This window comes from Phoca vitulina, unplaced genomic scaffold (assembly GCF_004348235.1).
Source record: "Phoca vitulina isolate PV1807 unplaced genomic scaffold, GSC_HSeal_1.0 scaffold3, whole genome shotgun sequence".
Lineage (NCBI taxonomy): Eukaryota > Metazoa > Chordata > Mammalia > Carnivora > Phocidae > Phoca > Phoca vitulina.
Genome location: NW_022589706.1, coordinates 51,879,878 through 51,902,951, shown reverse-complemented (window position 1 = coordinate 51,902,951; position 23,074 = coordinate 51,879,878). Strand labels below are relative to the sequence as shown.

The following is a 23,074-nucleotide window of genomic DNA, read 5'->3' as shown; positions in this document are numbered from 1 at the left end:
TCATGAAATGTTGGAATGTTTCCTAGACTTACTTGCATAAATGATGCATCAGGAAATAACCGCATGGACTACTTCCCCACATCCACCCTATTGTATTATGTAGTAGGTATGGTGAACAGGTGGGTCTTCAGCAGTAGAGAACTCCTCTCCTCCTGTGGGAACTACCTCTTCCCAACCATTTGGACGGACCTAAGAGTAGGTTCGATGATTTTTCTGTTCACTTAAAGAGGTCCTCTCTGGTCCTTTTGAACCTCAAAAGGACTACCTCCTAACAGTCATGGGAATGTCTGGTTTGTTGAATAGTCAGACATTTGTAAGTTCTTTTGAAGTTGAAGCTACCCCCCCCCCCCCCCTCAGGCCTGTGTTAGTCCTGTTGCCTATGGCGGCAACAAAGGACCTGTACACTTTTCTTCTCTCCGCCTTCCTCCTATTCTCTAGGCTTTTTTTTTTTTTTTAAGATTTTATTTATTTATTTGACAGAGATCACAAGTAGGCAGACAGAGGAAGAGGGAGAAACAGGCTCCGTCCTGAGCACGGAGCCCAATGCATGTGGGGCTCGATCCCAGGATGCTGGGACCATGACCCGAGCCAAAGGCAGACGCTTAACTGAATGAGCCACCCAGGTACCCCTCTCTAGATGGTTTTTACCTTTTCCAGTTTTAACATAGGGAAGGGAGAAGCTAGCAGGAGAGGTAAGCAGCAGGAACATTAATTCAACAGATAGTTTTCTGAGATAGTGTTTCCACTGCTTATGGGAGGTATTCCAAGTTGATATTTTTCCTTTATGGGTTCTTTAGGGAGCTCTTTACCATCATTTCTGGGATCTCTTACATCCAGCCAGTACCTTCAGACTTTTCAAGTCCACTGTTGGCAGCCCACTGCCCTCTAGATAGCCTAGCTCCACCCCAAAATTAAGACAAGTCCAGGCGGGCTTGCTCTCCTGCTTGATCTTCATCAGGTCCACAGGTCACAATACAGCTCCCACTCAAAGCCTTCTCCTTTGTTGCCCCAGGCCACTTCGCCAGCCCCTCCCTCCCTCTAGCATTCTCTAGTCTGAATCAGACACCTGTCATCATACCCCAAACTCCAGGAGTCCCCTATCTAGGTCTGAGTGTTTTCCTTTAAGCCTTTCCCTATGCTTGAAATGAGAGTAAGTGCTCTCCACCCATTCCTCCAAACCCACCACACAGGCAAGTTATTTTTTGAGAAAGCGGTCAAATTTCCACTTTCCCCCCCCTGAGCTGAATTCCTAGCATTCCTGGATAGAATTTGGAGGTGGGTAATGGGGTTACGGTGGCAACACCAGCTCACATACCTCCTTTAAAGTCCTGCATTAGGTGGGGCTAGCTCTCCACTATGTATATATGTAGACATACTCTCCATTTATTTTTTTGTTGTTTCTTTCAATGCCTTTGGTGACATAGAGACAAAGAAGGGAAGGATAAAGAGTTCCATCTTAGCGTTACTGTAAAGGGGCCCATGAGAAGGATTACCATGTCAATGGTTCTGACATCATTTGACTTTTCTACTTTCAGCATTAGTGCATTTGTTCTGCTGTCCATCACAATTTATAGCAGGCCATAAAGTTCATCTGTAAGAAAACAGCTAGAAAGGCAAGCAAAAATGAAATTGTATATAGAGAAAAATGCTACTTTCACCTTAAATGAATCCTGTAGAAGACACATACATATAATGTAGCAGTCATTAAAAAGGAAAAGATATAGATTCTTCTATTTCTGGTTCCTAGGCCGAGATTATGAGAAGGATAAAGTTTGCAAGGAACTTGCCAGTCTGGGAAAAGAGGACTTCACATCCTTGTAAGTATGAGGTATTCGCTCAAGCTCTTAGTTACTGGACCTTGAATGAAATCACATCTGAGGGAACTTCAATTCAGCATGCTGAACCACTCTCTGCACATTTTAAAAGGATAGAACCCAAGGTCAATGTGGGCATGGACATCAGGCCAGTGGAGGACATCCAAAGATTCCGGTTGAATTATTGTTACTAGACCAGTTAAATTATTGTTACTAGGGTCTAAGAATTTGTTAGCAGTAAGTTTATTAATAGAGTTAGGAGAACAAGCACAGTTTTCTAAGGTAAATTCGAATGCAAAGAGTACACAGAAGGACCGAGGCAAACAAAGACAACAGGATACAGAACGGGTCCTACTGGGGAGGCTTGAGAGAAGAACAGGAGGCTGCTCAGATAAAACCCCAAACCCAACTTCCATTTTACAAGAGAAGTTTGCCTAGAACACAAACTATGTTTTTAAAAGTCAACCTCCTGTTCTTTTCACTAATCAAGGTGTGCAATATGCTTGTTAAAGACTGAACAAATTTCATGTTTTAATTTGTACAAATGTGAAATTTTTTGAAAATTTTTAAAAATTCTCTCTATATATTGACTTGCTTTTTTCCCCCCTCAGATCAATGGTCTTATACAGCAGAAAGTTTCCCAGTGGCACATTTGAACAGATCCGTCACCTTGTGAATGAAGTGGTCTCCTTGACAGAAGCCTGCTGTGCTGAAGGAGCCGACCCTGACTGCTATGACCGCAGGGCAGGTTCACGTGGCTGGCCATGTCCACAGTGGCCCAGAGAAAGAAGCCAGGATAGGCTTTTATGCCATATCTTGGAGAAATCTTAGACAGCAACTCCACCTACTCCAAGTTTGGGAGACATATAAAGCCTGTTACCCGCAGAGCCCAGACTTATTCTAGTATAATGAATCAGTTTTGCCCAGCAGTCTTACAAGGTTCAAATGAGAAAACTGGGACATATATTAATTCATGAACCTCTTGTAATATATTCTGTCTCTTAAAAGCCTACTCATGCACATACATTTATCATGTTAAGACTGGTACCAACTGCCCCAGAATAATTTAGTGTTTGCCTCAAATTATTTAGGGGTTCAAAAGTTGCCCTATAACCATATACCAGGTTCTCCCTTCAAGTATATATGCAGAAGTTAAAATGCCGAAGTGACAGGGTTCAAAATGTAGACAGGAGCTGAAAAAAGTGAAACCACAGGTGTTTCTAGCAATTTACTAATGCAGTCATCAGGCCTCACGCAAAGGACATTTAGATGCATCTTGATAAAGGCCTCTACAAATATCTGCTTGCTCAAGCCTGCAGAAACCATGCTCCAAAGATCTGATTAGAATATATCCTACACAATGATTATTCTTACCCATTAATTGCTTCATCTGGCCCTTATGTAACTTCTAAGAATTTTAATCCTTTTCTCCTACCACCAACTCCGCAAATATCCATCATTTAAAACCTGACCTTCTGCACCACCTTAAAATAAACTACCAACCATGATCACTAACACATTATTTTATTTACATTTTATTTCATGTATTTGCTAAGTGATCCCTTGACCAGAGATAAGCTCCAGGTTTGTAGAGACAGATCATAACAAAATAGAAATGGCACTGCCCCTTTTTTTTTTTTTAAAACACCTTCTTTCTCCTATTTGTTCAAAGCATTTTTAAAAACGTGTTGACTCTTTTCAAACTTTTTTGAAAGGAGGTAATTTAAAAAAAAAAGAAAAAAACAGGAGATTTTTCAGGGAAAGAAATGGAAAAGGAATTCACTGAAAAAAGAGATAAGGACAAAAAGGAGTTCCTAAGAATTCCTAAGTTCTGAGAGTCTGATGGAAAATAGGTTGAACCTTTTGTCATGGATGGTTTGTTACTAGTGAGAATTTTTAAACTTAAGACTAAGATGGTCATATTGAATGGAGAACTAAGAGCCTGGAGACTTCCATTTAGGAGCTGACTGTTTCTCTTCTCTCATTCTAGACCTCAGCATTGTCTGCTAGGTCCTGTGAAAAGGACTCTCCATTCCCAGTACACCCAGGAACTGCTGAGTGCTGTACCAGAGAGGGCCTTGAACAGAAACTCTGTATGGCTGCCCTGAGGCACCAGCCACAAGAATTTCCTACCTACACAGAGCCAACAAATGATGAAATCTGTGAGGCATTCAGGAAAGATCCCAAAGACTTTGCTGAGCAGTAAGCTGCTTTCATCCTAAGTAAAACTTCAGGGCATAAAAATACCAGAAGTGTGTCGAATCTAACCCCCTCCTCTATACAAACACCTCTTCTATAGAAACCTGGATCATTTCCAATAAGAACTTAACTCCTACCCAAGACTTTTCATCTCCATCAGTGCTAATTATTGTAAATGCCTTTCTCAGACAGAGATGAAGTCAACTTTCTAAAAACTCCCAAACTTAGTTCTATTGTCTAAAGCAGAATCACTTGGATTTCCTATGTGACATTTTCAAATATTTGACAGCTATTGGGATTCTCTTTATGCGAGGGATCCTTGCATACTCTATCAGATAGATTTCTCCCCCATTTTTGTTAGTTTTTGTGATCTTCCAAGGCTAATATAAGAATATATGACCTGGTTACTCATGAATGTTAGACAATGAGATGGTCAAAGTTACATGTTCACTTATGTGGTATAACATGTCACGTTCACAACTGTTTCCAGGGATGTAGGAATAAAAAAACCTTAAACTTTTCTGAACATTAAGCATTTAAAATGTGCACAGCAATACAATTCTGTTTATGATCATGGCAAAATACATATACAAAAGTCAAATGCAATGTCACTCAAATTGGCTTTAGAAGTTTATAGTTAAGGTCATGATTTTATAAAAACTCATTGGCTTTCCCATCCCTGAAAATTTTCAGAGAGGATTTTGCCCAAGATTTCAGAGTATCCAATAGACCCTTAAGGGCTTATGCTCCTAAAAATTAAAGATTTCAGCAAATAAGCAAGCCTACACATAGCAATTATCGAATAGTAAACTGGGATAGATCATGAAAGCTAAATGTATCTCATTTTAATTTGTTCAATCAACATTAATAAGCAATTACCACGGGCCATGCAGCTTGTGGACATTAACTAAAGAGAGACAAATAGCCCTTCCTCTTAAGTAATCCACATGGAAATTTAAGAAATTAATGAATACTGATTAAAATTGACTAGTATTGTAACCCATTCTTTAAATCCTTAGTGCTTTTCATATAATAAAACTAAACTAATGTAATGCATCCTTTGTCTATCAAATGCCTATGAAAAAGTAGATTCTGCTTCCCACCAATGTTTTGACCAATCTTATTTTCCCCCCCACAGATTTATGTATGAATATTCCATTAACTATGGACAAGCCCCTCTATCGCTCTTAGTCAGTTATACCAAGAGTTATCTGTCTATGGTAGGATCCTGCTGTACCTCACCAAGCCCAACAGTATGCTTTTTGACAGAGGTAGGTATCATTTTATTATGTATTTATGTTCTATTTTTTTCTTCTATTAATGCCATTCAACTTAAATAATGGGAGTTCAGATTCTATAATCAGTAAAACTTTCTAAAATGCCTCCTTTACATTTCATTCATTGGAAAAACAAACATAACCACCTCTAGGAAAGGAATATCAATAAGTTCTTTTGGTCAGAATTCAGTTTTATAGTAAAAAAAAAAAATAGTTTTGAGGTTTTTGGGGTTTTTTGTTTGTTTGTTTTTTGGCCATTCCTGCACACTGCTTTCAATGGATCTTGACCATCTAATAGGATTCTCTCATTTATCTCCTAGAGACTCCAGATGAAACATTTATCACTTCTCACCACTATGTCAAATAGAGTCTGTTCACAATATGCTGCTTATGGGAAGGAGAAATCAAGGCTCAGGTAAAGATTAAGCATCATCAATATGTTTAGTTGTTGCTTCTATAATATTAGGATGCTCTAAGAAAATATTTGTAATAGAATATATACACCATAGTCTTACGTTCCTATAATTCACAAAAATAGTCTAGTTCTTCTCTATGTAAAATCTGAGTAAATAGGCTATTTTGTAAAACATAAGATTTGCTCTTAATCAACCTTTTCCACATGCATATGGGAAAACTGGTAGACCATTAGAAATTGTTTCTTCAGTATTCATGTTAGTATGTATTACAAACACAAAAACAAAAAATCATTTTTTTGTTCATCACCTGTTATTTCCTTTGCCTATTTTTTTTTCCTTGGGATGAGACTTCCTGAATTATTTGTTCTATGAAGTTTTGTGCTATATATAATGTGTATCTCTTAAGCTTTGTGAATGTATTCTAATTATTTGTAAACTTCACCTTGATTTTTGTGTGGCTACTGTTAACACTAGATTTTAATTTTGACAGTTTCTATGTTAACACATCTCAGACTTCTAGACTTTGCTCAGATTTATCTTTCCACTATCTATAGTCCCTAATTCTTTTTACTCTGATCCACAAGTTTTTCTCCTCTAATGGTAATAAAAAAAACTATTTTGTGCTGGCATCAGATCCTAAGGTTCTCTAGTGGTAATAGAAACTACTTTAGGTTCTTTAAAAATAATCCTCCAGTAGAAATACTCAAATACTTAATGGCATATTCTCTAGACCTTCCCTCTCCTTTTCCTTTTGCATTAAGATGGTGTATTTGGCAAATAGAACATAAGGATTTATAATACAAAACCACCTATAAAATATATATCTATCTTAATCATTAATTTATACTTGCATTAGTGTCTGGGAATTTATCCCAGGGAAATAGCATTGAATGTGAACAAAGATTTAGCTAATATATTGCTGCATCATTTCTTTTTAAATATGAAAAAATTAGAGTCTTCCTAAATTTCCCTAGAATGGAGACTACTTCTATCAGTTATAGTGTATCCATATGAGAATGCTATATGGTTTGCTATAATGCTATTGTAAAAAGATATTTAATGAAAACTATAAAATAGTGGCAAAAGAAACTGAAGATACAAATAAATGGAAAGACATTCCATGCTCATTGAATGGAAGATTATTATTAAAATGCTCATACTATTCAAAGCAAGGTACAGATCTAGTGCAATCACTATCAATATCCCAATCGCATTTTTTGCAGCAATAGAAAAAAAATCCTAAAATTCATATAGAATGTCAAGGGACTCTATGTAGCCCTAACAATCTTGAAAAAGAAAAACAAAGTTGGAGGCCTCACACTTTAGGATTTCAAAACATACTACATAGCAATAATAATCAAGATGCTATGGGACTGGCATTAAAAAAAAATAGATGGACTAATGGAACAGAGAGCTCAGAAATACACTCTTACATATTTGGCCAAGTAAATTTCAACAAAGGTGCTGTGACTACACAATGCGGAAAGGACAGTCTTTCAACAAATGGTGATGGGAAAATTGGATATCCACGTGCTAAAGAATGAAATCGAATTCTTACCTTATACATACATTAAAATTCAAAATGGATTAAACCTAAACATAAGGCCTAAGACTATAAAACTCTTAGAAGACAACAAGAGGGAAAGCTTCAGAACATTAGATTTGGTGATGATTTCTTACAAATGACCAAGAATAGACAACAAAAGCAAAAATAGACAAATGGTGCTACATCAAACTTAAATTTCTGTGTGTAAAAAGATAACCTACAGAATGAGAAAATATTTGCAAGTATATCTAACAAGGATTTGATATCCAGAATGTAAGGAACTTCCATAACTCAGTAAGAAAGTATTCAATTCTGTTTCATTGAGTTGTTTAAACAATTATCCAAGAGATGTATAAAAGGCCAACAAGCACATGAAAAGATGTTCACCATCACGAATCATAACAGAAATGCAAACCAAAACCACAAAGAGATGTCACCTCACACCCATTAGGATGGCCACTACCAAAACAAAAAATGACTGTTGGCAAGAATGTGGAGAAATTGAAATTCTCGTGCACTATTAATGGGAATGGAAAATGGTACAGCCATTATGAAAAACAGTATGGAGATTCCCCAAAAATTTAAAAATGGAATCCTATGATTCAGCAGTACCACTTTTGCGATTTGCACACCCTTGTTCATTGCAGCATTATTCATAATAGCTAAGAGGTAGAAGAAATCCAAATGTCTATTGATAGATGAATAAAGCAAATGTAGTATATATATAGAATGGAATATTATGCAGTCTTGAAAAAAAAAATCCTGTCACATGCTACAATAGAGATGAATGCTAAGGACATTATGCTAAGCAAAATAAGCAGTCACAGGAGGACAAATACTGTATGATTCCACTTCTGTGTAGTATCTAAAGTAGTTTAAAAAAAAAAAAGTAAAAAGGTAGCTGTCAAAAGACTGGGGTGGAGGCGATCAGTGTTTAATGGGTACGCAGCTTCAGTTTAGCAAGATGAAAAGATTCTAGAGATTTGTTATATTTACAGATATTTACTTTTTTTTTTTAAGATTTTATTTATTTGACAGAGAGACACAGCGAGAGAGGGAACACAAGCAGGGGGAGTGGGAGAGGAAGAAGCAGGCTTCCTGCTGAGCAGGGAGTCCGATGCGGGGCTCGATCCCAGGACCCTTACAGTAAATAAATTTAACACTACTGAACTATACACTTTAATAGTTAAGATGACAAACTTAAGGTTATGCGTTTTGCCACAATTTAAAAAGAATACTCAATACAGAAAATATTCCTGATATATTAAGTGAAAAAGGCAAATATATAAGTAGTATAGCAGAGTATAATCCCTGATGAAATACTTAATACTTGATAAACCTTATAAAATGCTTCAGGGTTATAAACCAAAATATCAACATTTATTAATTCTGTGATCTAGGGCCATAGATCTTCTTTCTTTTTAATCTGTAGTTTCTAAATGAATTTATAAACCATTTTTAAAAGTACAATGAGGGGCCACAAATATATGACATTGGCCCCATGAATAGGGACATTAGTGCTTTATTGTTCTTTTGGATCTAACATTTTAAAGGCATGCTTTGAGTAGGTAGACCTGGCAAGAAGAAAAGCTGCATATCAGTATTAAAACATAAAATGATTCCTTGGGGATGACTGAATTTTGAATAGTGGTTCTAGCACATGGGACCCATCACATACATAGCAGATTTGTTCCATGCAGCTATTGAGGACAAAGAGTTGAAACTATGGTATTATTCCTCCAGAGTGTAGATTCATAATGAAACCAAGAAAACAGAGTGTGGCTGAGCTAACAATTCATTTTTAACTGTTTAGCCATCTCATAAAATTAGCCCAGAAAGTGCCTGCTGCTAATCTGGAGGATGTTTTGCCACTAGCTGAAGAGATCAACACAATCCTCTCCAAGTGCTGTGAGTCTACCTCTGAGGACTGCATGGCCAAGGAGGTAAGAGAATCCTCATCATGGGCCGTGTACTGAGTGGCAGGCACTCTAGGTTGCTTTTTACCTACCTCAGCTCAATGAATCCTTGTAACATTTAAGTGTATTGTTAACCCCATTTTATAGATAAGAAAACAAGATTAACCAGGATGAATAATTTGAAGTCTTACAACTAGGAAGTGGCCAAGTCCACACACAAGGACAAGATCATCTAACTGCGGAGATCTTATTCTACCTGCACAGCCCAATGCAGTTTAATTATAATTAAACAAGTTCTTTAACTTAATTCCTAAAACTTAATATTTAAACTCAATTCCTTGGAAACACTAGTCATATTTTTTTTAATTTTTTAAAATTTAGGTAATCTCTACACCCAACATGGGGCTGGAACTCTCGACCCTGAGGTCAAGAGCCACACGCTCTACCAACTGAGCCAGCCAGGCGCCCCACTAGCTACACTTCACATGCTCAATAGCATTGGACAGTATAGATAGAGATCATTTCATCGCAAAGTTCTATTGAACAATATTGCAACCATTAGATTATTGGGAACTGCTCATGTTTATACCTGTTATAAATGGGTCGATTTTTTTTTCCACCATTTTTCATTTACAGAATCCTTTTAAGCAGATATGAATTTGAGATCTATAAATTTTATTTTTTTTTCTTTTTCTTTTTTATTTTTTTTTAATTTTTTTTATTGTTATGTTAATCCCCATACATTACATCATTAGTTTTAGATATAGTGTTCCATGATTCATTGTTTGTGCATAACACCCAGTGCTCCATGCAGAACGTGCCCTCCTCAATACCCATCACCCGGCTAACCCATCCTCCCAACCCCCTCCCCTCTAGAACCCTCAGTTTGTTTTTCAGAGTCCATTGTCTCTCATGGTTCTTCTCCCCCTCCGATTTCCCCCCCTTCATTCTTCCCCTCCTGCTACATTCTTCTTCTTCTTTTTTTCTTTCTTAACATATATTGCATTATTTGTTTCAGAGGTACAGATCTGAGATTCAACAGTCTTGCACAATTCACAGCGCTTACCAGAACACATACCCTCCCCAGTGTCCATCACCCACTCCAGCAACCCTCAGTTTGTTTCCTGAGATTAAGAATTCCTCATATCAGTGAGGTCATATGATACATGTCTTTCTCTGTTTGACTTATTTCGCTCAGCATAATACCCTCCAGTTCCATCCACATCGTTGCAAATGGCAAGATCTTATTCCTTTTGATGGCTGCATAATATTCCATTGTATATATATATACCACATCTTCTTTATCCATTCATCTGTTGATGGACATCTTGGCTCTTTCCACAGTTTGGCTATTGTGGACATTGCTGCTATAAACATCGGGGTGCACATAGCCTTTCGGGTCCCTACTTTTGTATCTTTGGGGTAAATACCCAGTAGTGCAATTGCTGGATCATATGGTAGCTCTATTTTCAACTTTTTGAGGAACCTCCATACTGTTTTCCAGAGTGGCTGCACCAGCTTGCATTCCCACCAACAGTGTAGGAGGGTTCCCCTTTCTCCGCATCCCCGCCAACATCTGTCATTTCCTGACTTGTTAATTTTAGCCATTCTGACTGGTGTGAGGTGGTATCTCATTGAGGTTTTGATTTGGATTTCCCTGATGCCGAGCGATATTGAACACTTTTTCATGTGTCTGTTGGCCATTTGGATGTCTTCTTTGGAAAAATGTCTGTTCATGTCTTCTGCCCATTTCTTGATTGGATTCTTTGTTCTTTTGGTGTTGAGTTTGATGAGTTCTTTATAGATTTTGGATACTAGCCCTTTATCTGATATGTCATTTGCAAATATCTTCTCCCATTCTGTCAGTTGTCTTTTGGTTTTGTTGACTGTTTCCTTTGCTTTGCAAAAGCTTTTTATCTTGATGAAGTCCCAATAGTTCATTTTTGCCCTTGCTTCCCTTGCCTTTGGCGATGTTTCTAGGAAGAAGTTGCTGCGGCTGAGGTCGAAGAGGTTGCTGCCTGTGTTCTCCTTTAGGATTTTGATGGCCTCCTGTCTCACATTGAGGTCTTTCAACCATTTTGAGTCTATTTTTGTGTGTGGTGTAAGGAAATGGTCCAGTTTCATTCTTCTGCATGTGGCTGTCCAATTTTCCCAACACCATTTGTTGAAGAGACTGTCTTTTTTCCATTGGACATTCTTTCCTGCTTTGTCAAAGATTAGTTGACCATAGAGTTGAGGGTCCATTTCTGGGCTCTCTATTCTGTTCCATTGATCTGTGTGTCTGTTTTTGTGCCAGTACCATACTGTCTTGATGATGACCGCTTTGTAGTAGAGCTGGAAGTCCGGAATTGTGATGCCGCCAGCTTTGCTTTTCTTTTTCAACATTCCTCTGGCTATGCGGGGTCTTTTCTGGTTCCATACAAATTTTAGGATTATTTGTTCCATTTCTTTGAAGAAAGTGGATGGTATTTTGATGGGGATTGCATTGAATGTGTAGATTGCTCTAGGTAGGATTGACATCTTCACAATATTTGTTCTTCCAATCCATGAGCATGGAACGTTTTTCCATTTCTTTGAGTCTTCCTCAATTTCTTTCATGAGTATTTTATAGTTTTCTGAGTACAGATCCTTTGCCTCTTTGGTTAGATTGATTCCTAGGTATCTTATGGTTTTGGGTGCAATTGTAAATGGGATCGACTCCTTAATTTCTCTTTCTTCTGACTTGTTGTTGGTGTATAGGAATGCCACTGACTTCTGTGCATTGATTTTATATCCTGCCACTTGACTGAATTCCTGTATGAGTTCTAGCAGTTTTGGGGTGGAGTCTTTGGGATTTTCCACATAAAGTATCATATCATCTGCAAAGAGTGAGAGTTTGACTTCTTCTTTGCCGATTTGGATGCCTTTGATTTCTTTTTGTTGTCTGATTGCTGTGGCTAGGACTTCCAATACTATGTTGAATAGCAGTGGTGATAGTGGACATCCCTGCCGCGTTCCTGACCTTAGGGGGAAAGCTCTCAGTTTTTCCCCATTGAGAATGATATTCGCTGTAGGTTTTTCATAGATGGCTTTTATGATATTGAGGTATGTACCCTCTATCCCTATACTCTGAAGAGTTTTGATCAAGAAAGGATGCTGTACTTTGTCAAATGCTTTTTCTGCATCTATTGAGAGGATCATATGATTCTTGTTCTTTCTTTTGTTAATGTATTGTATCACGTTGATTGATTTGCGGATGTTGAACCAACCTTGCAGCCCAGGGATAAATCCGACTTGGTCGTGGTGAATAACCCTTTTAATGTACTGTTGGATCCTATTGGCTAGTATTTTGGTGAGAATTTTTGCATCCATGTTCATCAGGGATATTGGTCTGTAATTCTCCTTTTTGATGGGGTCTTTGTCTGGTTTTGGGATCAAGGTAATGCTGGCCTCATAAAATGAGTTTGGAAGTTTTCCTTCCATTTCTATTTTTTGGAACAGTTTCAGAAGGATAGGTATTAATTCTTCTTGAAATGTTTGGTAGAATTCCCCTGGGAAGCCATCTGGCCCTGGGCTTTTGTGTTTTGGGAGATTTTTGATGACTGCTTCAATTTCCTTAGTGGTTATAGGTCTGTTCAGGTTTTCTATTTCTTCCTGGTTCAGTTTTGGTAGTTGATACATCTCTAGGAATGCATCCATTACTTCCAGGTTATCTAATTTGCTGGCATAGAGTTGCTCATAATATGTTCTTATAATTGTTTGTATTTCTTTGGTGTTGGTTGTGATTTCTCCTCTTTCATTCATGATTTTGTTGATTTGGGTCATTTCTCTTTTCTTTTTGATAAGTCTGGCCAGGGGCTTATCAATCTTGTTAATTCTTTCAAAGAACCAGCTCCTAGTTTCGTTGATCTGTTCTACTGTTCTTTTGGTTTCTATTTCATTGATTTCTGCTCTGATCTTTATTATTTCTCTTCTCCTGCTGGGTTTAGGCTTTATTTGCTGTTCTTTCTCCAGCTCCTTTAGGTGTAGGGTTAGGTTGTGTACTTGAGACCTTTCTTGTTTCTTGAGAAAGGCTTGTATTGCTATATACTTTCCTCTTAGGACTGCCTTTGCTGTATCCCAAAGATTTTGAATAGTTGTGTTTTCATTTTCATTGGTTTCCATGAATTTTTTTAATTCTTCTTTAATTTCCTGGTTGACCCATTCATTCTTCAGTAGGATGCTCTTTAGCCTCCATGTATTTGAGTTCTTTCCGACTTTCCTCTTGTGATTGAGTTCTAGTTTCAAAGCATTGTGGTCTGAAAATAGGCAGGGGATGATCCCAATCTTCTGGTACCGGTTGAGACCTGATTTATGACCTAGGATGTGATCTATTCTGGAGAATGTTCCATGGGCACTAGAGAAGAATGTGCATTCCATTGCTTTGGGATGGAATGTTCTGAATATGTCTGTGAAGTCCATTTGGTCCAGTGTGTCATTTAAAGTCTTTATTTCCTTGTTGATCTTTTGCTTAGATGATCTGTCCATTTCAGTGAGGGGGGTGTTAAAGTCCCCCACTATTATTGTATTGTTGTCGATGTGTTTCTTTGCTTTTGTTATTAATTGCCTTATATAATTGGCTGCTCCCATGTTAGGGGCATAGATATTTACAATTGTTAGATCTTCTTGTTGGATAGACCCTTTAAGTAGGAGATAGTGTCCTTCCTCATCTCTTATTACAGTCTTTGGTTTAAAATCTAATTTGTCTGATATAAGGATTGCCACCCCAGCTTTCTTTTGGTGTCCATTAGCGTGGTAAATGGTTTTCCACCCCCTCACTTTCAATCTGGGGGTGTCTTTGGGTCTAAAATGAGTCTCTTGCAGACAGCATATCGATGGGTCTTGTTTTTTAATCCAATCTGATAGCGTGTGTCTTTTGATTGGGGCATTTAGCCCATTTACATTCAGGGTAACTATTGAAAGATAGGAATTCAGTGCCATTGTATTGCCTGTAAAGTGACTGTTACTGTATATTGTCTGTGTTCCTTTCTGGTCTATGTTGCTTTTAGGCTCTCTCTTTGCTTAGAGGATCCCTTTCAAGATTTGTTGTAGGGCTGGTTTCGTGTTTGCAAATTCCTTTAGTTTTTGTTTGTCCTGGAAGCTTTTTATCTCTCCTTCAATTTTCAATGACAGCCTAGCTGGTTATAGTATTCTTGGCTGCATATTTTTCTCATTTAGTGCTCTGAATATGTCCTGCCAGTCCTTTCTGGCCTGCCAGGTCTCTGTGGATAAGTCTGTTGCCAATCTAATGTTTCTACCATTGTAGGTTACATATCTCTTCTCCCGAGCTGCTTTCAGGATTTTCTCTTTGTCTCTGAGACTGGTAAGTTTTACTATTAGATGTCAGGGTGTTGACCTATTTTTATTGATTTTGAGAGGGGTTCTCTGTGCTTCCTGGATTTTGATGCCTGTTTCCTTCCCCAAATTAGGGAAGTTCTCTGCTATAATTTGCTCCATTATACCTTCTGCCCCTCTCTCTCTTTCTTCTTCTTCTGGGATCCCAATTATTCTAATGTTGTTTCGTCTTATGGTATCGTTTATCTCTCGAATTCTGCCCTTGTGATCCAGTAGTTGTTTATCTCTCTTTTTCTCAGCTTCTTTATTTTCCATCATTTGGTCTTCTATCTCACTGATTCTTTCTTCTGCCTCATTTATCCTAGCAGTTAGCGCCCCCATATTTGATTGCACCTCATTGATAGCCTTTTTGATTTCTACTTGGTTAGATTTTAGTTCTTTTACTTCTCCAGAAAGGGTTTCTCTAATAACTTCCATGTTTTTTTCAAGCCCAGCTAGTATCTTTAAAGTGATGATTCTGAACTCTAGATCTGACATCGTACTAATGTCCGTATTGAGTAGGTCCCTGGCAGTCAGTACTACCTCTTGTTCTTTTTGTTGAGGTGATTTTTTCCATCTTGTCATTTTGTGCAGAGGAGAATAGATTAATGAGAACAAAATGCTAGCAGGGTAACAACGTCCCCAGAAAATATACTCTAAACAAATCAGAAAAGACCTGAAGCAGTGGGAAAAGAAAGGGAAAGAGAGAAAAAAGAAAAGGAAAGAAAAAAAGAAAAAAGAAAAAGATAAAGATAAAAACAAACAAAAGCAGAACAAAACAAAACAAAACAAAAACAGAATGTGATCAAATATGATCAGGCTGGATTATAGATCAGTGCCACACACTAGATTTTGGGTGTATTTTGGTCTGTTAAAAGAAAGTCCCTCCCAAAACTTTAAAGAAAGAAAAACTTATATATGTACAAAAATAAGGGTTGATATGATGAAGGGATGGAATATGACTGTAAAGATGGAAATTATAAAAAATTTTTTAAAAAAGGATTTGATAAGTTGTTTGAAAAAAGAAAGAAGAGGATTAAAAAAAAAAAAGAAAAAAGGGAGAGAATGTGATCAGGCAGGGGAATAGAAAAAAACCATACACTAGAGATTTAGAGTATATTTTGATCTGTTAGAAGAAACTATCTCAAGATTTTAAAGAGAGAACAACTTATATATATATGCCAAAAATACGGGTAACTACTATGAAGGGATAGAATATGACTTTAAAAATGAAAAATAAAAATGTTTTTTTTTTTTTTAAAAAGGGATTGATAAGATGTTGGTTGAAAAAGGGAAAAAGAAAAATTCAAAAAAAAAGAAAAAAAGACAGTTAAAAAAACCAAAATAATAATTAACTTTGAAAGACTAAAGAATCATGGTAAAAAAGCCATGAATTCTATGTGCAGTATTCCCCTAGCACTGGAGTTCTGCCGTTCTCATTGATCGGTAAACTTGGTCTTGGCTGGCTATTCTCGCTGATCTTCTGGGGGAGGGGCCTGTTGCCGTGGTTCCCAAATGTCTTTGCTGGAGGCAGAATTGCCCCGCCCTTGCCGGTCCGGGCTAAGTAATCTGCTCGGGTTTGCTCTCCGGAGCTTTTGTTCCCTGCAAGCTTTCCGTACAGCTTTGGAGGCGGAGAGTGAAAATGGCGGCCTCCCAGTCTCCGCCCCGGCAGAGCCGAGAACTCGGGGTCCCGCTCCTCAGTGAGCCCCCAGAGAAAAGCAGTCAGTCACTCCCTTCTCCCCGGCCTCCGGCCACACTCCGGGCTCACCCGGCCTGTGACCGCGCCTTTCTATCTGGCACCCGACCCCGGGTGGAGTCTCCAAACCCAGCAGATCCCCGCAGTGCGCTCCCGCACCTCTCCTCCCGGGGGAAGAAGGTGAGTCTCCCCGGATCTGTCACTTGTTGGGTCCCTGCTGGAGGAGCAGTGGCCTGACTGTGCCGCGGATCACGGTTTATAGCAACCCCGAGCTGAGAGCCCGCGCCTGGGCTCCATCTCTGCAGCCGGCTTCCCTGCTCCAATACCTGGGAGCTCTGCCGCACTCAGGCACCCCCGGTCTTCCTGTGACCCCGAGGGTCCTGAGACCACACTGTCCCGCGAGGGTTCCACCCCCCACTTCGCCACCAGAGTGACGTCCCTCAGCGGAGCAGACTTCTAAAAGTTCCGATTTTGTGCTCCGTGGCTCTATCACTTGCCAGAAGCGGCCGACGGAGGCCCCTCCCCCGCCGTCTATCCTCCCGAATAACGCCTCGGATTCACTTCTCCGCACGTCCTACCTTCCAGAAAGTGGTCGCTTTTCTGTTCAGAGAGTTGTTGCTATTCTTTTCTTCGATCTCCTGTTGAGTTTGTAGGTGTTCAGAATGGTTTGATCCCTATCCAGCTGAATTCCTGAGAGGAGACGAAATCCAGGTGTCCTACTCCTCCGCCATCTTGCTCCGCGCCCCTAAGCAGATATGAATTTGAACAGTTGCTTTAGATAAAGGTTACTCTAAATCTTTGGACCTCTTTAGAAATAGGTATATTGTATTGCGTGGTCTTTTTCCTCTAAGAAAACAGGTCTGTGTTAATAGGTGTTTTTCTATAACCTGACTTAGAACCTTTCATACATACCAGGCCAAGGCTTGTAAGCCTACCTAAGCCTTATTTTTCTTAATTTTATTTTATTATGTTATGTTAATCACCATACGTTACATCATTAGTTTTTGATGTAGTGTTCCATGATTCATTGTTTGCATATAACACCCAGGGCTCCATTCAATACGTGCTCTCTTTAATACCCATCACCAGGCTAACCCATCCCCCCCACTCCCCTCCCCTCTAGAACCCTCACTTTGTTTCTCAGAGTCCACAGTCTCTCATAGTTCGTCTCCCCCTCCAATTTCCCCCCCTTCATTTTTCCCTTCCTACTTTTTTAACATATAATGTATTACTTGTTTCAGGGGTACAGGTCTGTGATTCATCAGTCTTACACAATTCACAGCGCTCACCATAGCACATACCCTCCCCAATGTCTATCACCCAGCCACCCCATCCCTCCCACCCCCCACCACTCCAGCAACCCTCAGTTTGTTTCCTGAGATTAAGAATTCCTCATATCAGTGAGTTCATATGATACTTGTATTTCTCTGATTGACTTATTTCGCTTAGCATAATACCCTCTAGTTCCATCCACGTTGTTGCAAATGGCAAGATCTCATTCCTTTTGATGGCTGCATAATATTCCATTGTGTATATATATACCACATCTTCTTTATGCATTCATCTGTTGATGGACATCTTGGCTCTTTCCATAGTTTGGCTGTTGTGGACATTGCTGCTATAAACATTGGGGTGCACGTACCCCTTTGGATCACTACATTTGTATCTTTGGCTAAGCCTTATTTTTAATGAGGCAAACCAGGAAACTAACAATGCACAAACTCACAATTGCTTTTATAGCTGCCTGAATACACAGTAAAAATCTGTGACAACTTATCCACAAAGAATTCTAAGTTTAAGGACTGTTGTCAAGAAAAAACCCCCATGGACGTGTTTGTGTGCACTTACTTCCTGCCAGCTGCCCCAACACCTGAGCTGCCAGCCATCGAGTGGCCCACAAATACAGACGTGTGTGACAAAGGGAATGCCAAAGCCATAGATCAGTAAGTAGAGTTGATCGGAGTAATTTTTTTCATGACGGTATTGATATTCACTAGCACTAAGTGACAAATTAAAGGTTTGCCATTTCTTCCCATTTATCTGTTTTCATCCAATGAAGAACTAAAATAGGCCATATGTTGCATAGACCGTGAGCTGCATAAGCTACGGGTATGTGCATATCCGTGGCATAGAAATATTTCACAGACAGGTTGGATTAACAAGTCGGAAAATGACCAATATTAGAGATCAGAATTTAAACTTTAGACTAATGTATATTTGTCTAAATATTTTCATAAATGCACAGAGCGCAATGGAATAAGACAATGGAAGGATTGACACAAATCTACTTCCACAGAAAAGCCATTCCCGGTACCTACTTGATGCTTTATGTTGTGTTCATTATATTATAGTTACACAAAAGCTAGCTCCATATGCATTTGAAATAGATGTTTATATATAATATATACATGTGTATATATAGTACACATAAAGCTTTAATTATTAACTAGTCAGAATAGCTCCAAAGCAACTACTAATAATTTGCATTTTGATGAGAATATTAATCCCAAACCTGTTGATTTGGAGTCAGTTTTACCTAAACCTTTTATTTCTAATTAAGATGCAGAAGCCAGGTGATCAGCCTTTATAACAGAGATCCAATTTCAAACACGACACACATACACAAGTCTACTCATGTTAAAAAGTACTCGCTCCTTTCCCTCTCATGCCAGGTACACATTTGAATTAAGTAGGAGAACTCATCTTCCAGAAGTATTCCTCAGTAAAATACTTGAGCCAACCTTCAAAAGCCTTGCCGAATGCTGTGACTCTGAAGATGCTACGGGCTGTATGAATGCTCAGGTACCCCTCGCTACATTTTCTTTGCCAACCTTGGTAGAAGTCAAGGGTTGGAAAACTGTAGCTCATGGGCCAAATCGGACCCAGTGCCTGTGCTGTATGGCCTGTGAGCAGAGAATGGTCTTCTATTTTTAAATGGTTTTTAATTTTACAACACAAAAATGTGAAACTCAAAATTCAGTGTTCATAAAGTTTCGCTACAACCCAGCCTTACTCCTTGTTTGCACATTGTTTAGAGTTGCTTTTGTGCCATATTGGCAGAGTTGAGTAATTACAAAAGAAACTATATATAGCTTACAAAACCTAAAATATTTACTATCTGGCCTTATGAAAAGAATGTTTGCCAATGTCTGGTGTAGATAACAAACCCACATACTAATACATTAAACAGAATTCTGATTTAATGTTCTTCTAGAACAATGCTTCAAGACAAATAATTTTGTATGTAATTGTTTTCTTACAGGGCCCTCAACTGAAAAAGGAATTATCTTCTTTCATTGACAAGGGACAAAAACTATGTGCAGATTATTCAGAAAACACTTTTACTGAGTATAAGAAAAAGTAAGGGACTTTTCTGGCTGTTTTGTCTACATTTATCAATATTAGTAGTTTGGTATTGTGATTTCAGAGTATAGTTGAAGATTAAGATGTGGTAAGTGAGCAACAGAAAGAAGAGGTGCAATCAAGAGTTTTAAAAAGTAGAATCTAGTATCTATGTAGGAAGAAATGGAGTTCTTTTCAGAGGGGAAAAAAGTCATGTGTATCAGGGGAGATCAATTAGAACACAGCCACAGCAGTATAAATTGCAAGACCTGCAGGAACTTGATTCAAAAAACACCAAATTAGCCCAGAGTTCATCAACATTCTTGCCCTAAAACTTATGTAGATGTCGCCACACATAATTGAACTGTAAAACTGCGGAAAAAGGTTACCTAACTTGGTGGCATATTGTGTCTGACAAGACAACCCAAACTCTCAATCAAGTGTGATACCACCCATAACCAGCATGTATTCTTTACAAATTGAAAATAATTAATCATCAGTAATGTTGTACAAGAGTCAATAGTCATGTTTCCCAAGAGAAGAAAGACCATACTAGTGAAATGAATTTTACTGGGTTCCTAAAGATCCATGGCATTCCCAACTTCATTAAGTAGATTTCTTAGATCCATTTCAAATCATCTTGATCAACATAGGCCTAAAGCAAGCACAAATAGAACTCCACAAAAAGAACTAAGAATTCCAAAAGTAGGTCACCTCCTTCAATGACCCCCCTGAAGCCTACTTTAGCAAAGCTCTAAAAGAAAATGAAAAATTGTGAAAGCCTTAAGTTCAAAATGCTTATTTCCCCAATTATCAGAAAACAGTATAGAATAACATTAAACAGATAATACAAGTTTTGTACCCCAGTGTTTCCTTGGGCAACTGACAATTTATATAATCTCAATACATTAAAAATAGCAATGAAGTAGCATTGACCTTTGGGTTATGAAATCAAAAATTGAGACAACTGCATCGAGGTATTTGAAATCCTGCACAAGTGTACACACACATACCCACACTTTTTCTTTCTCCATTCTCTGAGTTCCTTTTGGTCTGACTTGCCTCCTCTTCCAACTGGGACCGACTCTTTTCAGTAACGCTATTATGAGTAAACTAGTCCCCCTCACCCTCTTGTCCCTTCCCAGCATCCACCTTACCGCAACTAGGTAAATTTGGGTTTCTACCACCTCCCATTGCCCACAACTAGGCTGGCAAGTAGTTCCTGGAGATGGTCCTAAAACCAGGCTGAATTGCCCATTATAAGAGTAGAGAGATACCAAGATTCTACAGACAATCCAGAGGACTCGAGTCCTAGCACCATCTTGAAAACTAGATGGAAAGTTAATTGATAGTAGAGCTAAAAACAAGAGCCAAAGTTTCTGACCTTTTTTGTGTTTCTCCAACATAGCCAGTTGAGAAGTAGGTACACTGAGGAGGAAATTGTGTAAAATGAGAGAAGAGAAAAAGTATTAAGGTGGCATAAAGTTCCATGAGGGAAATACTCTTTAAGAAGCTTGAAATCTAGCACTGGAGAGATGAAAAGTCAGGAAGAATAGGAGAGGAAGGGATCCATGTTAATATAATGGAGCAAATGAAAGGGGAAAGACCAGAATTCAAATCCAGCGACAAATTTTAAGTTTACTTTTAGGGTCTTAAAAGAGATGTGGAGATTTCACTTTCTAACCTTGAATTGAGTCGCTAAAAATCACTCCACAGATCTGAAGTTTAAGAGCAACTATTTCCATTTTTCTATTGTAAAAGACCTGAAGTGGGTTATCATCTTGCATCAGAAAGGTTTATAAAATACATCTAGTAAAACCTTACATAAATATGGCCTTTCAGACTAGCAGAGCAATTAAGAGCACAACTGCCTGATGCCAGTGCGGTGGAACTCCAAGGGCTGATTGACAAGCGCTCAGACTTGGCCTCCAAGTGCTGTTCCATAAACTCACCTCCTCTCTACTGTGATTCAGAGGTAAGAAAATCTAACCCTCTACTTAGCACTGCACAGTATTTTAAGAATTTCTTTACTCAAACTGGCTCATTCCTTTGTTACTAAAATGCCATTATGTGGCAGACTTTTCCTGACACTTTCATGAGAAAGACAAAACAATTACTGTTTCCTTGTTATGTTAATTTAAAAGCAAATTGAGGCAGTTGCAAAACTTTGTTGCCTATATTCATAAACCCTTGTGTTAAAGTACACTTCAGGGGCGCCTGGGTGGCTCAGTCATTAAGTGTCTGCCTTCGGCTCAGGTCATGATCCCAGGGTCCTGGGATCCAGTCCCGCATTGGGCTCCCTGCTCCGCAGGAAGCCTGCTTCTCCCTCTCCCACTCCCCCTGCTTGTGTTCCCTCTCTCGCTGTGTCTCTCTCTGTCAAATAAATAAAATCTTAAAAAAAAAAAAAAATACACTGCAGTGTTTTTCAAACTGAAGGTTGTAACATTAACACCTTTTTAAAATAAAAAAAAAAATACGGTAGAAAGAGTCCATCTCACACAGTAAGGGTAAATATTTTGTGAATTTTACTTCATATATGTACATGCATATAGGTATCAGTAGACAGAAATACTTTTAGAAACCTGGATCACACACCTTCTCTCAATTATAAAAATTTAATTTTGTTTTAAGAAAAAAATGCAACTGAAAATTAACGGTCACTGATGTGTCTTTAGAGTAAGAGGTTCTAAAAGTTAAGATGCAGTCATTTCTCATTACCAAATTTTTTTAGATGCTATCGATTTGCTTCCAAACTTTAAAAGCTAAAGAAATTAGCTTGGGTTCATTTTTCTTTAAATGTTAATAATGTTAATCCCCCTGCTCCTCCATTCCCTTTCCCTTATTCCCCTCCTCTCTAGCTTTCCTTCTGTCCCTTAAATGTAATTTGCATAGATGCCAGATCATTTATTTTTTTTACATTGTGCATGACAGAGGCATTTCCAGCCAGACTTTTTTTCTGTAGTCTGTTAGTGTATCCTTTTCACTACCTCTGAGCCTACCGGCTTTCTCCTATAAGCCAGCGTGAGGCAGGTACTTAGTGCCCTACCTTTATGTCGGCTGAAAGTATAAAGGAGGGGAGGAGAGCCCAATTTAGGACACGTAGGTCCGCTGCAGGTAGATCTGGTCATACTCTGAGATTTTGTTCAATGTTTTAAGCTAGGATGTCCTCCTCCAAGTCAGTATCTATCCTATTCCATGGGGAGAGGTTCTGTTGGCCTTTTTCAGATATAGTAATCCCATTCACATCCTCCGTTTGACCTGTTCCTCCCCTGCAATCATATCAATTATTTAGAAGAGTCAAAAAGACAACATTTCATTCACTTTACTGCTAATTTGGTGGTTTTAGTGATCATTCCAAGAACTGTGTTGTCTGACCCATTCCACTTCTGGAATACAGAGGCAGGGTTAAGAACAACTCTATGCCAAACCAAAATATCTTCTTCCTTTGCTCACCTCTTTCTGAAGCTCATGATATTAAATTATATCCCTTTCTTACTCTGGCAGTGGCTGTTGAGA

General features: G+C 38.6%; 1 protein-coding gene across 1 annotated transcript in view; it reads left to right on the top strand.

The window, feature by feature from the left end:
• GC (GC vitamin D binding protein) overlaps positions 1–23,074 on the top strand; it is a 39,434-nt gene that overhangs the window by 10,401 nt on the left and 5,959 nt on the right. Inside the window, exons 2-11 of the mRNA XM_032398215.1 lie at positions 1,748–1,817; positions 2,426–2,558; positions 3,805–4,016; positions 5,152–5,284; positions 5,611–5,705; positions 9,066–9,195; positions 17,957–18,159; positions 18,889–19,018; positions 19,479–19,576; positions 21,401–21,533. Of these exons, the coding sequence (XP_032254106.1) occupies positions 1,748–1,817; positions 2,426–2,558; positions 3,805–4,016; positions 5,152–5,284; positions 5,611–5,705; positions 9,066–9,195; positions 17,957–18,159; positions 18,889–19,018; positions 19,479–19,576; positions 21,401–21,533 (1,337 nt within the window). The remainder of the gene's footprint in view (positions 1–1,747; positions 1,818–2,425; positions 2,559–3,804; positions 4,017–5,151; positions 5,285–5,610; positions 5,706–9,065; positions 9,196–17,956; positions 18,160–18,888; positions 19,019–19,478; positions 19,577–21,400; positions 21,534–23,074) is intronic.